Source organism: Scardinius erythrophthalmus (assembly GCF_964197995.2).
Source record: "Scardinius erythrophthalmus genome assembly, chromosome: 13".
Lineage (NCBI taxonomy): Eukaryota > Metazoa > Chordata > Actinopteri > Cypriniformes > Leuciscidae > Scardinius > Scardinius erythrophthalmus.
Window position 1 is genome coordinate 24,098,990 of NC_138233.1, and position 16,111 is coordinate 24,115,100.

At 39.4% G+C, this 16,111-nt stretch overlaps 1 protein-coding gene across 2 annotated transcripts; it reads left to right on the forward strand.

Moving 5' to 3' along the window:
• The first annotated feature begins 1,289 nt into the window (after positions 1–1,289).
• g3bp1 (GTPase activating protein (SH3 domain) binding protein 1) lies at positions 1,290–12,521 on the forward strand. Of its 2 annotated transcripts, none has more exons than XM_081382914.1 (12): positions 1,290–1,681; positions 2,747–2,863; positions 3,015–3,096; positions 3,180–3,353; positions 7,906–7,996; positions 8,104–8,194; positions 10,030–10,240; positions 10,363–10,467; positions 10,821–10,962; positions 11,185–11,313; positions 11,391–11,500; positions 11,588–12,521. In XM_081382914.1, the coding sequence occupies exons 2-12, from the start codon at positions 2,769–2,771 to the stop codon at positions 11,816–11,818; spliced, it is 1,461 nt and encodes a 486-aa protein (XP_081239040.1). In that variant the 5' UTR covers positions 1,290–1,681; positions 2,747–2,768; the 3' UTR covers positions 11,819–12,521. The 2 variants fall into 2 exon arrangements, with proteins under 2 accessions (XP_081239040.1, XP_081239041.1); XM_081382915.1 differs by having other exon boundaries at positions 1,457–1,681; positions 10,821–10,938; positions 11,588–12,471.
• Positions 12,522–16,111: the final 3,590 nt, after the last annotated feature.

Here is a 16,111-nt window from a genome sequence, read left to right on the forward strand (position 1 = left end):
AGATTTGTCAATGTTTACTATAAATATGTACATTCTATCTGTCAGTGTTGATGCATACTGAAAGAAGCATTCAACATTGGTGAATACTTCTGAACATGTTGAACAGATGTTCAACATGTTCAATATAATTCATTTATTTGCATCAACTTTTTTCATCCCAGTTGATCGTAAAAAAAAAACTATTTGTTTGAGAGATTAACTCACTCAGTGCCTTCAGTCCAATCTAGATCCAATACAAACAGTCAGTGGGGTTCATCTCTTAGCCTAACCATCTTGAATTGAGAAATGTTTAGTTAAACTCTCAACTAATGAGAGCTGTTGATTGATGTGATTTATTAGTCATGATTGTTGGCAGATAGCCAATATGCGTTTCAAGCATCGTGAGCCCAAGCTAATAGTTGTCCACAATCCTCTTCTTAGCTCATGATGCTTTAGGTAAACGGAGCCCAAGATCGTTTTCAAACGCACATTGTTGCATGCATGGGAAGCGTGTCGCCCCCTAATGGACAATATACGATCTCAATATATTCATATTTATAAACCATAATTTATATTAAACTCTAATGCAGTTCTGTCAGATTTGTAAATATAAAAATAACACTAGAAAAATCCGTGCTAAAGATTGTCTCCACACTGATACCAAATATAGGCTCAACCACTGTGACCGCATCCAAATGGGTTATTAATCTCAAAAAATATTTTGCATCGTGAGTGACAATATACTTTCACGAGATGAATTACCCCACAAATGTCATTACAGTACTGAGCCTGGACATCTCACTATTTTCTACGATAACTATCACAGTAGGCTATAGCAATATTATCATACTGTGATTTTTAATTAGCTAAATTAATATAGTATAGCATTTGTAAAACAAATATTGATATGATGTATAAACACCCATATGGGCATAATACTTAAACAAATATATTTTAATTACCACAAATTATTTATTAATATATTTATTTATTTGTTTATTTTGATATTCTGATAACAAAAATTGGGTAAATATGTTTAAATTTAATAAAATAAATATCATAATGATATTTATCATTAGCCTACGATATTTGCACCACCGATTTTTAATACTAGTTATCGATTTTTAATACTAGTTATGGTAGAAACCAAAATATTTCTTATTTATGTATTTTGGTTTCTGAAGTGAAATGAGACCTGTACTGTACATTTTCTTCTTTTCGTACATCACAGCCTTAGTCTTTTCTCACTTGAATGTTTATAGTTTACAGTATCTAATGTGCATAACATTACCTGGCAACTCGTTAGTTTCGCAAACAAAATGCGCAAAGCATCAACACGTTCAGCTGCTGCGTAACTCATGTCCGTGCGGGCCTAACAACCTTGCTCTGATCCCTCGTTCTGGTTTCACTCTCGTTTTCAATAGGTTGCAAACAGTCTGTATAGTTTATGTTAATTGGGTGAATATGGGGGCTTTGCGAGAGGACGAATGCTGATTGGACGCGCAAACCCACTGCGCCAATCTGATTGGCTGTTGGGTTCTGTGATCAGAAGGGCCGTTGATTTAGTAAGAGCTCGTGTGAAACCGGCACTTCGCCACACGCGCTGCTGCCAGTGTGTCTGAGCTAAAAGCTTCACAGCTATCGGCGCTTCACTCAAATCACTTCAGACTCAACCCAAACACACATTACTGATTCCCTCTTGGTAAGTGTTTTTGGAATTAAATGGCTGAATTAAAAAAAGAGAGAAAAAAAGCATTTATTTTGTGCGGTTTTTTGTAGTCTGGTTAGCGTACTGAATCCGAAAACTCGTGCGCAGCTAATAGACATGTGCTGGATTTATTTGGTAAAAATCTACAATTCCAACATTTTTCATATGAAAACATATCGGGTGTTAAAATATGACTCTTTAATCGAGAACTTAAGCGGTTAGTCTCACGGTTAGGCCGCTGGGTGGGTTTTTGTAGCTCGACGCGGTGAGGATTAGCTTTAGCTTGTTCACCTCACCACCAGCCGACATTTCCTTCAAAGAGCGATCCCGCGTTTGAGTTGTTACATTAGGAATACAAGTTTTACACGATGTTTACATTAAATGTTCTTCAATCTTATTTTCCACATATGTATGATTTTATCCTTTGCTGTTGATAATCATCATTGGTCCAAGCTTATGCGACAAAGTACTGGGCACGTGCCTGATTAATCGTCGATTTAATAAAAATATTGTTTTGGCTTATATTGTGTATCCGACTGGATAAATATTTTTTCTTATTCTATCAAATGTCATAATGGGATCACAAAGGACCCGGGCTCAAGATGGCAACGCGGTGTCTCTTGTTCGGGCCTAACGCACTTCAGTCCATTTCACAATGGATTAATCTAATTAATAATAAGTAATATTGCTCCACCCTACATGATGAGCAGCTAAACCAAGTAATGTTCATATAGGGTGTGGCTTTTTCCATTTGAAATCTACAGAAACGATCGACATGAAACGGCCTTATTGCTTCTCGATGGGCTTAACAAAGGGATTTGTTTCGGTTTCCCCTCAGTGTCTGTCCTAGTTTTCAATCAACCGATGTAGTTTACCTCTATAGCAGGTTAAGTTTTTTGACAAGAAATAGTAATTCTCAGTCACCCATCATGTTCTTTGACTTTCTCTGGAGGAACAAGATGTTACTGACAGCTCTTTTGTGTTCACCAGGAGAAAGTCATGGGTTTGGAACAACATGTGGATGAAAAATATATTTTAACGAGTCGTTTTGTTTTTTAGTTGAATCCAGTTGACCAAAGAAATGGTGATGGAGAAGCCAAGTGCCCAGCTGGTCGGGCGAGAGTTTGTCCGACAGTACTACACCCTGCTGAACCAGGCTCCTGACTACCTGCACAGGTGAGGAGGATTTGCTTTGCCTTCATAATCAGGTTTTCTTTGCAAATGAGTTTTGCTGAAATTTGATCTCAATCCCTCGCTGTTAAATGCATGTTTAAAATGTTCTAGCACATATTGCAATGGCTAAACATGTTGCTTTTATCCTTCTCAGGTTTTATGGCAAGAACTCATCTTATGTACATGGTGGTCTGGATAATAATGGCAAACCGGCTGAAGCGGTCTACGGGCAGTCTGTGAGTTAATGCAAGTGTTATGGATTTTTACTACTAGTTATGGTTCAGTGTAGTAGCTCAATGTCATTGTTCTTTTTGAACAGGAAATCCATAAGAAGGTGATGGCTCTCAGCTTCCGTGATTGTCACACTAAGATCAGGCACGTCGATGCCCATGCCACCCTGAACGAGGGAGTGGTGGTGCAAGTTTTGGGGGAGCTCTCCAATAACATGCAGCCCATGAGGAAGTTCATGCAGACATTTGTTCTGGCACCTGAGGTATGAAGGTTTCTTCACAAATGTGTTATCAGATGAAATTAACAAAGACCTTGGGTGAATAAGAATCTGTCAATGCAGATGTAAACCATTGGAAAATGTGAGGTTGTGTGGAGTAAAGACTGAATTTCGAATGACCTGCGAAATGGAAAAAGTGAATAAGTAAATCGATAGTCGGCGCGAAAATATTAGGCATTTGATGGTTCACTCTGACACTCGCAGTGCATGTATTAATTTATTTGAAACGCAGCATTTGTGACTTCAGAATAGCTCTGCTATGTTACAATTTTTTAAATGGTTTTAATATATTGTGAATGTTCATTTTGTTTGTTTTTTCCCTAACTGACAACTGAAGCTTGTTAACCAACAAGATTGTTAAATTAGAATGGACAAGTGTCTGTGACCCATTTAAAATAACAAAATTCATTTTTCGAGGGTTTAGTTTTAAGGTAGGGACACACCAAACTTTAGTCACTTTCTTTATTCCACTTGGCTCATGTAAATATTAAAATATTTGCCCAGAAACACTCGGGTAAGATGACATAAGCCTTCTGTCTGAACCGTCTTGATGACTTTGCTCGCTGTTTTGCTATTATTCTCGTGTACTGACTCAATTCACTAAACTGTAAAGCCAATAAGAGTTTTCTCTCTGTGATTCTCCAAGTCGGCCAACCCTCAAAAAGGTCCGACATTGGCTTTACATGTGTAATAACAGCATAAGCAACTGAACATGAGGCTTTACACATGATGCAACTGTAGCACTTCTGTGAACGAAGAAAAACAAAGTTATAGACTTATTTCTAACATTAACCTGACATCACAGCCTATTCGTTATCAAAATAAAAAGCTACACTGCTCAATTTAAATAGTCTGTATTACAATCTATGGCATTTGGCGTGACCACCTTCCCGCTGTGGTGTTATGCCAAGCATATTCGAGCACGTGAAGGTTTTTCTTAATATCAATATATTGTAAACTAGGCTTTGTACTTCACTCACCTTCCAATAAGTAATAGTTTAGCATCCAAATACATTGCAAATATGGAAACATTTGGATTTGTGCCTAATGAGAGCGGTAGGCTACGTGAACTCAACGCCAGTTTCAGTTTCGCTTTAAATTTATTTGTTTTTGTCTTGATGCTTGTATAGCTACTCTTTTTTTGTTCTTGTTCTGAATATTTTTTTGTTCTTGTTCTGAATATTTTTTTTAAATGAAAGGATTTGCTGTGGAGTCAATGAAACTAAAAAAGCCTACAGCTATGTTTGCAAACATTTTGCTTTATTTACTGGTATTTTACATTATTTCAGAATGTAATAGCCTAATAAAATCTGACTTATCCACCTTATTTTCGAACGCGGAAGTAAACATGGGTCCAATATCCGGTTTTTGTGCGGCACTTCCGTTTCCTCGCTTCCCTGGGCTAAATAACATATCGATCGCGAAGGATTATGCAGAGTTGATAGAAAAATGTTACACATGCCGTAGCTATGAATACTACAAAGAACTAAAGCCCCGCCTCACTCAGTTAGGGTACCGGACCTGGTTGAAAACACTCATGCATCTAGCTGGCAGAGTGCCAAAACTTCACCGGCTCCTTCAGCCCCGCCCTAAACATAGTCGAGCCAACGCTGGACTAATATGGAGGTATTTTGTCATGTCAAATGTATTATTAATGCCATAAGAATGCAACCAAAGCATAGGATGGATAGCAATAAGTAGATGGCTATAAATAGTTGTAAATCATACAAAATAAATGCCATGATCATGCCATTATGCCATGATCACTAGATTTTATACAGGGGTTACTATAATGATTTTGTTTCTCCTTGGAGTTTTTATCATGGTTTTTATTGAGACTTCATAGCCCAGCCACTTTTCTGGTATCGGGTGGTCTTCTATAGGTGCTCACGAAATGAAAAGAACAAACATACGGTCGTTTCGATGGTTTCTTCAAATGTAAAGCTTTTAACCACAGGCGAAGGGATTCCTCAGGCCGGCGACACACTGCGTGTCCGTTTTTATTTCGGCTCCCATGTTAACAGGTTAGAACGTGCACACTGCCTGCGTGACATGCGCGTCTCACAGGCGCGGAAAACGCGTGCATGCTATAAATAGAATCGAGGCCTATTTTTCACGCGACACGCAAGCGTTTTGGAAGCGTTTCCAGACAAAATAGAATAGGAAAAGATCTTTGTATTTAATTTTACATGAATACATATTAATAAATTACATTTTGATGTTTGAAATTTTAGGTTTTGACAAATGCAGATATAAATGCAATGAAAAAAAATCGATTTTCTAATATTGCACCTGTCAATACAGAACGAAATATTCTGTAGCCTGTTTTGCCGTCAATACTGCCGACGTTGTCTTTGCTGCTATATATATGTTTAACATTAAAGGCCTTCCACAACTCTCTCCCCATTATGTCGAATATAATCACCAATGAATGAGGCTTATCATATGTCACCTAGCAGTGCCGCGTCAGACACGTTTCTGGTGTGCAAAGACATGTAAAACGCCACGCAACAGAAACGCCACGCAGCCAGTGTGTCTCTGGTCGTAGGGCGCCTGATTAAAATGTAAATGATTTCGATGATTAAAACACTCCTGCTCCAAGTAAACCTTTCTTTTGTATCAGTTTATGACAACCTCTAACTGCACAAACAATCCCGGTCTTCCCCGAAGCCATGACGATGAGTTAGTTGTTAGGAACACTTGTTTAATTAACCGATATGGTGAAAAGTGATCAGCGCGCCAGTGACCGGAAGTGCCTGACCGGAAGTCTCGCACAAAATACCGTCAACTGGCTGCGTCCGTATTTCCGTTAAAAATAAGGTGAATACGTGACTTGCCTGTTTTCTCTCAAAAACGCACTTTTGTATGTGTAGCATATTTAACCATGCAGCAGACATCTTAAAATATCTTGGAAAAATTAAACCGTTTAACTGATCGTATTAATCGGTAAATTCGTACTGTTGGTTAATGGTTAACCAGTTAATTATGGGCATCCCTAGTGCAGCCTAAGAAAATGGTCTAATAATGCGAATCACGTCAATTGAATGCGCCACTTTAAGTGTTTAGCTGATTAATTGACGAGTAAATTGCAATTGAGGATTTTTTCTTTTTTTAAATGAAGGCCTTCAATTTAATCGGAATTGTGACAGCCCTAAACTAAACATCTTGTAATGAATGTCACTTCAGTTCTAAATTCGGAGAATGAATCATCATATTCAGTAAAAGACAATATAGAACAATATAATGTGAGCCCTTTAAAAGGTTTTGCCACAAGCTCAACTCAGTCATTCTTATATCGTGAGACTGCTTTTCACCAAGACGAGAAATGTCACATTTTAATATCGCAAGTTCATGTGGCACAAGATCTTGTCATACCCCTAACTTTAAGAAATAATTGGCTAGATATTTCATGTGTGTGGAGTGAAGTTTAATGCGCAGGCATACTTCATTTTCTGCATTCTGATCCAGTCTGTGCCCTCCCCATTTCACATTTAGTCTCCTCTATTCATTAGTCGCTTTCCGACCAGTAGTTACAGGAACTTAGTTCTAGGAACTGTCCACTTCTAAACAGTTCTAAGAACTGCTCTCCCCCAAACTCGGTTTTGCTGTTTGCGTTTGCAGTGGCCATAGGAACTGGTAGGAGCGGTAAGGGAGTGACGCAAGCACGGCGGCTTTTATTTTGACGGCGCGACGGACCTTTATTTTGGCGGCGCTTAGAACGCCAGAGCAAACAATGCTCGCATTCTGTTTATTAGTTAGCGATCTGTCTAACAGTACTGTTTAATATGTTATTAGATAGAACTGTTATAGAAAGTAGACAGTATATGAAAAAAAGGTTATTAGCCTAACGTTATGCCGTGTGGTTGATGTCCAGTGTTGCAGTGTTTGACTTGGTCCCCTCAAAGTTGCGTTGGATTTTCTCTTCAGCATAAAGGTTTAGAGGCCCGTCTATCACTGTTTTCCATGTTTGTATAGTTAGTTTCTGGAGTAAATATATAGGCTATAATCTGTTTACATTCTAGCTGTTTTAAAAATGGCGGGTGCTGGTGTTCCGCGTGCATTCGGTCAATCAGCGTACACTAACGTCACGGGTAGTTCCTATAGTGCTGGTTTAGACCCTACTCAGAAGTAGGACCTAAATAAGTTCCTCCAAATGGAGTTCCTAGAACTAAAATCGTTCCTAGTTCCTGCGGTGCGAACACGCCGACATCCGGGTACTTTAGCCAATAGTTCTAGGAACGGAGGAACCTTTTCACAGGTCGGAAAGCGGCTATTGATTTCATTAGCATCTGTTCGAATCAAAATAATTATTTGTTCATTAATCACAGATGATTAAATAGAAATTCACCTGCTGAAAAGTGTCAACATTAGACTTGGTGTCTTGGGAGCATCAACTTGTTCTCATCTTTTGTTTTTGATTAATAATAGTGTTCTTTGTAATAAAATGGCTTCAGGCAGATTTGGCCTTTTTGCCAACAAATTAACTTTTTTTTTTTTCTCTTTTAGATTAATTTATTTTATTGTTGTAATCTTTTAGGGAACCGTTGCAAATAAGTTCTATGTACACAACGATATCTTCCGGTACCAGGATGAAGTGTTCGGGGACTCCGACTCAGAACCTCCTGAGGGTGAGCAGCTGATATTGTTGGTGTTTTTCAGGCATCTTTAGAGTAATCTGTCTCCCCATTGCTCTAGCTGTGAGCAGATGACTTCATTCATCTCCTGTTGTTCACAGAGTCTGAGGAGGACGTGGAGGAGCTGGAGCGAGTACACTCACCTGAGGTGGTCCAGGATGAGTCTGCTGGATACTACGATCAGACACCTTGGTAACTTGTATTCAGTTTTCGGCTCATTTAATATACAGGGTAGCCGCGGGGTCTTAAAAGTCTTAAAGTCTTAAATGTCATGTTCCTAAATTAAGGCCTTAAAAAGTCTTAAATTCCGTTGTCCAAGTCTTAATTTTTTAAACGAAGGTCTTAAATTTCATAATACTAGCCTATTTATTCAAAGTCAACCAGACTGCAACGCAAGGTGAAATGGGGGAAAAAACAACAACGTAAAATTCAACAGGGTTTAGTGTAACGTCAGAGAACTTAATTTCTAGTATGCGCAAACAATAGTTTGGGTTTTGGCGCCGGCGGCAATGGATCAACATTCTAATCCATCAGTTGAGAGGAGAGACATCATGGGGAAGTGTCGTTCGGTTCGGTGTACGCATTTTCAAACCGAACGGTTCGTTAATTATTTCAAATGTAGGCGCGTTGCGCGTGGCAAGCGCGCTCATAATGTAAGAGATGCCGGCGCAACCACAACATTGTCCAACATCAGATGCAAATGTAATGTAAGCGGAACGAAACTGAGCTACTCATTATTGTGTGGTTGAAGGACCGTTTATCAGTTTGGACCAGTGCAGCGCGAGCCGATCTTGATCAAGCAACACTGTTACACAGCGGTAATAAGAGATCCAGTAAATACATCATTTGAATTCGCCACAGAAGTTATATCATCGCTGTGAGATCTAGTGAGAAACATTCACATTTCTCCGTTTTTAACGGATCAAACAGCTTGTGGAAGCCAAGAAGAAACATTGTGCCATGAATGAACTATCTAACGTTAGTGTCCACAGATCAGCAACATTTACCATGGATTTACTGTAGTAACACTAACTGCAACCATGGAAGTTTGGCAGGAATAGTAGGCTATAATGCCTTCAAGTAACATTACATTGGTTTTATTTTGACATTATGAATACAATTGCTGCCCTCAAATGTTAATCTGAACTAAAAATAGACCTTTGTTTATAACTACTACAATATTAGGCTACATTTCATTTTTTCCAAGGAGCTGTTTTGTTTATGCTCCTATAGCTCCATCATTGGTCAAAGTAAAAAAAAAAAAAATATATATATATATATATATATATATATATATATATATCATAGCCTACTTTATTATGTTAGTTTTAATAAAAAAAAAAAAAAATTCTCTGGCATTTCTTTCTTTTTGCTGTATCGAAAACGTACCGGACCATGACACAAGTGTATTGTGTATTGAACCGAACCGTGAATTTTGTGAACCGTTACACCCCTACTATCTATATCTCTCTTACCTATCTGTCTACCCCGCTGAAGCAATGGTTGAAGCAATTTGAATGCTGAGAAACTTTACTAAGACGATTTGAAAAGTTAGTTTATCTGTTTATTGTTATGAATGTTTGATATTTACCAAAAACATCACTTTGCAGTGTGTTGTTGAATGAGTTTTTTTTTTTTATAATAATGTATTTTTAATTAACATTTGTTAGTAATAGTCATTATTGGGATTTGATCTGGTGTTTTATGACTGCATAATGGGTGCGATGTAGGTCTTAATTTTCATTAAAGTGGTCTTAAAAAGGTCTTAAAGTCTTAAATTTGGGGTGATCAAACCTGGGGAAACCCTGATATAGTTCAGTTTGGTAATCACTTGAGTAAGGCAGGATGCAAATCATGTGGGTGTGTTGTAAGTCAAAACAAACTACACACACTTCAATTTTGATCAGTTACATAAGGAATACTTCAGTAACCTTAAGTTATCACAAGACTCTATTTGGTATGATTCCCTCCAAAAAGTGTTGCTTTTAAAAAGAGTTGTGGTTTCATGCAAGTCTGTCCGTTTACAGCGTGGAGCCCGAGGGGCCGCAAGAAGAGGTGTCTATAACTCCAGAGCCCCAGCCTGAGCCAGAAGCTGAGGTGGAGCCTGAGCCAGCCGCTGTAGAGCTGAAACCAGAGCCTGTCAGCCAGCCTGAGGTTCATGTTGAGGAAAAGACTCAGAGATCTTCCCCTTCGCCCACACCTGCTGACTCCGCACCCACCATGCCAGAGGAGAACCGGGTAAGACCACCCTCGTTCATCACTGTCTGTCGAGTCTCTCTCTCTTCAACTGACCTATATTTCTGAAGCTGTACATTCATCCCAAACTGGATAGGTGAGATTAAATGCTTTCTTGTTTTCAGCAATTTTCATGGGCTTCAGTCACTAGCAAGAATCTCCCACCAGGAGGAGTGGTCCCTGCCACAGGAGTCCCTCCACATGTTGTCCGAGTTGTCCCATCTGCGCAGGTAGATGTCACCACACTCTTTTACTCCATTTAAAGAATATTTGATATTGGTCTACTCTAGGACATCTAATGCTTTTACATTTTAATTTCAAAGTCAGTAAAACCTTTTTACATTGTCCTTGTTGCATGTAGTTACTTTAGCAATTACTTTAAAAAGTGCATAATCACATGCTATAGTAAAAACATGTTAATTCTTATAACTATTTTAATGTAAGGTTTCTGTGTTAGTGCAGCTCTAAAGTCCAACAATGTAACTTACTGTAGATCCTAATCAAGGAAGTTTTGTAATAGTTCAGGGAATTTCATATACAGCTTTATTGCCATGCTTGATTGATTGTGATTTGTGCTCCATAGCCTCGTGTAGAGGTGAAAGCAGAAACACAGACCACAGCACAGAGACCCCAGAGAGACCAGAGACCACGTGACCAGAGACCAGGACCCTCTCCTGCTCACAGAACATCGAGACCAGGAGGTGTGCAAAAGTCTACTGAATCTAGTATGGGTCCATTATAACTGTTTTTAAAATATTTACGAAAGTTGATTTGATGAATTTGCAGTTTCTTAATCTTATTGGCTCTGGCAAAACCTCTTCGTAATGAAGTTCATGTCTGCATATAAATGGCATATACTCCAGTGAAATTGAAAGTTAAATTAAAAGTGTGTCTGGTCCACTAAAAACCTGAAAGGGCATGAATCATCCGTTTAATCTCTGGTTTAGTGGTCCGGGAGGGTGAGAGCGGGGAGTCAGAGGTGCGGCGGACGATCCGGTATCCCGACAGCCACCAACTCTTTGTTGGAAACGTACCTCACGATGTGGATAAGAACGAGCTCAAGGAATTCTTTGAACGTAAGTGTAAATGGCACTTTTTAAAATGTAGATCAGATCCTCATCCTGCATGAGCTTACCTGCTTATTTCTTTTCAGAGTATGGCACTGTCCTTGAGCTGAGAATCAACAGCGGTGGAAAGCTGCCTAACTTTGGATTTGTGGTATTTGATGATTCTGAGCCCGTGCAGAAGATCCTCAGCAATCGGGTACGTGTGACTCTCAGATGTTGCGTGATACGGGATATTTTGGCGAATGCAGGATCATCAGAATGACCTTTTTTCTGTGTGTTGTAGCCCATTAAACTGCGAGGAGATGTTCGACTGAACGTAGAGGAAAAGAAGACCCGCTCGGCCCGTGAAGGTGACAGGCGGGACATCCGCCCTAGAGGCCCGGGGGGACCGCGTGACAGGATTGGCGGGTCAAGGGGACCGCCCGCCCGTGGAGGCATGCCTCAGAAACCCAGTTTCGGAGCCGGTCGAGCCGCAGGACCCAGCGAGGGCCGCTACGCAGGACCACGTCAGTGAGGCAGCTCCCACGTCATTCACTGCTGATGCAAGTCACCCTGGTTAACACAGATGGCTTTTCTGTTCCCTGTCTCCATCCCTCACTCCAGGACCCAGGAGTGAGATTTATTTTTGTTTCTTTATCTGGACTTCCTTTTAATTCTGAGATTGAACTTGAATTTGTTGTAGAAAAACAAAACTACTTGAATTGGGGAAAGGAGAAACCTAGCATTTGGTTTTAGAGTTCTCTCCCTGTTTCTTAAAGGAACGTGTTTTTACTGCTTGGGCAATCCTGTGTATTGCTAGCACCCGCTTTCAGGTCAAGTGCAAGTATGGTTTTATTTGGATTTGTTGCCATGGCAAATCATGGTTGTGTGTGAGTGACTATCTAGCATGTAAAGAATCCTGTTTGCCTTCTACTGTTGCACTTCATCAAGAATGACAACATATTTTAACAACTCCACTGATGAGAGAACAAAATAAACTATGTGCTATTTTGAAGCATGGGTGTGTCTTGTCTAGGTTGAGAAATGTCGACGGGGATCATGCTGAAAATATAAATAAGGTCAAATTTTAATTGACCTCTAGGCCTGGAACTACAACTAAAATTAAGAAATTTTATAATTAAGAAATAAGAAAAGTGGCAATTATAAAGATTTACTATTTGACAAGGGAAAACAAGAAAAGATGTCTTTGACTTGTGTAAAGTCTGAAAAATGATACTAAAAAAAAAAATTTAAATAGTTTATTGAACCTTTTAGACAGTTTGTATATGTGATCATCATACAATACAATAGAAAGCAAATGATACACGGTAGGAAAAAAGCAATTTAAGTATTTTTTTTAAATATATACTGCTCACATCCAAAATAATTCTTAGGTTTAAATGGCTCTTTGGAAGTAGTTTTAAAGTTGCCTCTAAAACACCTGGTAGTAAGTGACAGGTAAAATCATGGATGTTTGTCACCATAAAATCAAAATTAGCTTATGGAGATCTGCACTGTTTATTATAAATGATTCATCCATGCACATAAAAGTCAGGTGCCCTTGTAATCTTTAATCTAACTGCCCTATTTTTTGAGATCACCGCAAATCACCGACCAAACCACAGCCATCCAAACAATTCCCCAAGTTTTTCCTGTTTGAGAAGCTGTTTCACACAGATATGTTACAATAGGGAAGAAAAGGATTTTGCAGTTTCTGTTTCATGTCAACTTAAATTATACATGGTACAGGTTGTCCCCTTCCAATGTATTTCGCCATGTTAAAATGACATCACAGAGAATCCTCACGTTTGTTGGCTGCCGCATCTGAAAATACGTTAGCGTGTTGATCATTTATTTATATACAGTGTGTGTATATATATATATATATATATATATATATATATATATATATATATATATATATATATATATATATATATATATATATATATATATGCAAATCTAATTTCTAAAGGCTGCAGCACCTGAAGATCTTCATAGCATCGGCTCAATCTTTTTTCCATTACTGCCGGGGTAGAACTGGTCATAACGGAAAAGTCAATTTTGCACTTATAGACATCCATCACCCAGCCACCAAAATGATGAGATTTTGCAATATTGTGCTGCCACTCTCAACAAATATCAATATGTTATATTGCCATAGCAGCGTTCTTTACCGATACCTTATCCCGAGGCACACGCCGGCCAATCATCTTCCCATTTTCTCAGTCTGATTGAGTTACTGAGATTACTGGGCCTAATTATGAATTCATGTGCTTGCATCATACAGAAAAAAAAAAACCCAAACACAACTGTAGCTCATTATAAACCGTGGATGTGATTAGCTGTAGAAGTGATGTAGGGGGGTGTTGACCAGCAGGTGTCCCAGCATTAGTATTCATGAGAGGGAAAGTGCAGCTTCTCTCCGCTACTTTATTTTGAAGCCCCACACCCTCATGACCCTCATGAGTTCAAGATGTCCTCATACAGATGGCCACAACCCACCAAACATACGGACCCCCAGCTGGACCCTCTGCAACACCACAGTCACCGGCACAGCTATTTAAAGGGTTAGTTCAGCCACAAATCAACATTCTGTCATTACTTACCCTCATTTTGTTCCAAAATTGGAATTGGTTGCTTTTGTCCTTGCAATTAGTCACCATGGCCATTGAGGCTTTTATGCCTTAAAAAAGCACCATAAAAGTCATCAGAATGACTTTTCTCTGTTTGAGATTCTGTGTGAGGAACAGACCGAAATTAAAGTCATTATTCAATGGAAATCTTCCCCTCTAGTAAGCTGTGAACCACTGCAACCAAATCATTCAGAGTCAGTGAATTATTCAGACTGCTTATCAGTGAATCAATCATTCTATTCAAAACATGAGCAACTTAAATTTTCACACAACACTATCGAATATGGTACTTGTTTCAAGATGCCTTTGCAACCTTCTTGAAGCTTAATTCATTGTATTTGCAGTAGGGATTATACTAATTTCATTATCGTTTAAATGGGAATTCTGCAACAGACCAGTCTAGACTGTCTGTATAAGCTAGTGATCCATTTGAATATTAGTTCAAATGGATGACCCCCCCCCCCCCCCCCGTGATTTCAGCAACAACCCACACTGAGGCCCCGGATCCCCTAGCTAATTCCCGGCGGCAGTATCATATAATCGATTAGTCTCGCACATCCCTAACGGCTAAAGGAGTGGCTTGCACATTTTTCAAAACGTATCCATTCATGTTCCGAACCAGCCCTTTAAATTTCACCTCCAGAGTTTTTTTATTGCTAAGTTGTTAATAAAACAAAATGAACAGTTCTATTTCTCAGTTAAGACTGAAAATATTTCTCATATATTGAAGGAAAAAACATTCTGTCAAAGCCTTCATGTTTCACTGGCTTCGGGCCCCGCGGCGGTTTTCAGTGTCAGCCGTAATGTAATTCCAGTCCCACTGTAAAGCGCAGGGCAGTCAGAGGGGCGGGGGCTCCTCCAGACTACTCAAGCGAGGGGACAAATTGACTGAGCCTTTGTGCTTCATAATCCACTTGCATAATTTAAAAGCCTGAGCAAGGATGGCCATAAGGCCGAGTATGGATGTATTCAAATGCAGCCATACAGGGCCTCTGGGAAATTCTTGCAAAGTGTATACTTTCCAGTGCCTGAATCTGCTTAATTGACTTTCCTCTAAAAATCGGTTGGGGTATATAAAACACCAAAAAGCAAATGCTTTGAAATAATATTAAAACAATGTCAATGTGACTTTGACTTTTAAATTTTAAATAAGGGCAACAGCACCATCTTAAAAAACGTCATTCCCCTAAAATGGTTGAAACAGTGCATGAAGGGACAAACAATTTATCTCCTGCATTAATCAAATACTTTTTTGTATGGATATATTTTAGTTTACTGGTTACTACCATCCATCCATCCATCCATCCATCCATCCATCCATCCATCCATCGCCCTGTCCCAAATGGCACACTCTGGACTTGTGGACTTCCTCAGAGTCCACACTTTGGTGACGTCATGTAGTGCAGACCTATCGGTCTTTGGCTGCGTTCCAGTCCAAAATTGTCATGCCCTTCACTTGGGCTGCGTTCCAGTCCAAAATTGTCATGCCCTTCACTTGCTAACTTCCCTTCGTCTCGTTCACTCGGATGTACGTCATTGCGAGTGCCCACTACTGGCGGAAACTGCAATGGGCTGAACTGGAACGTCCTAAGCCCTGATCACTTGGAATCAGCTGTGGAGTTGATTTATTATTTACATTTTTTTCCCTTTAAGAATTTGTTTAATGCAGCATCCAAATGTTTATATGTGTGTTTGGGTTGTTTTAAATTTAAAAAAAATTATAATTAATATATCATAGAGTTGTTTGTGTGGTGGTGATTAGACGAGATATGCGGTGACGTCACAATCGTGTTGCATTGTGGGACATATAGGTGCCTGAAGTGTACATTTGAAGCAGACTCGCTCCCTCGGTCAAAATCGAGGGAACGAGGGTCTGTCCATATAAACTTCCCTCGTCCACTTCACGAAGTGGAACGCACTTCAAAATGGCGGCAGGGATTCCCCCGAGGGGAAGTGCTTAGGGAAGTTCGCAAGTGCGTGTCTAAAAGTGGACTGGAACGCAGCACTAGTCAGACACGTGGGTTTGTTGTGTGTGACGTCACCGCGGCGCCATTTTTGAGGTATCGCTACCGACCCTATGCTACTGACTGAGAATTAAAGAGATTACAGGAGTAGAAGTAAATAAAAGAACTAAGATAACTAATACGATAACTATCTAGATAAGAAGTAAATATAACTCGCAAACCTGGAGA

Bases quoted from the DNA above. Each gene is read 5' to 3' on its own strand.
- g3bp1 (XM_081382914.1), top strand. From the start codon at position 2,769: ATGGTGATGGAGAAGCCAAGTGCCCAGCTGGTCGGGCGAGAGTTTGTC. The intron at 7,997-8,103 runs GTGAGCAGCTGA...TGTTGTTCACAG, and splicing joins CGACTCAGAACCTCCTGAGG to AGTCTGAGGAGGACGTGGAG. The intron at 11,501-11,587 runs GTACGTGTGACT...TGTGTGTTGTAG, and splicing joins AGAAGATCCTCAGCAATCGG to CCCATTAAACTGCGAGGAGA.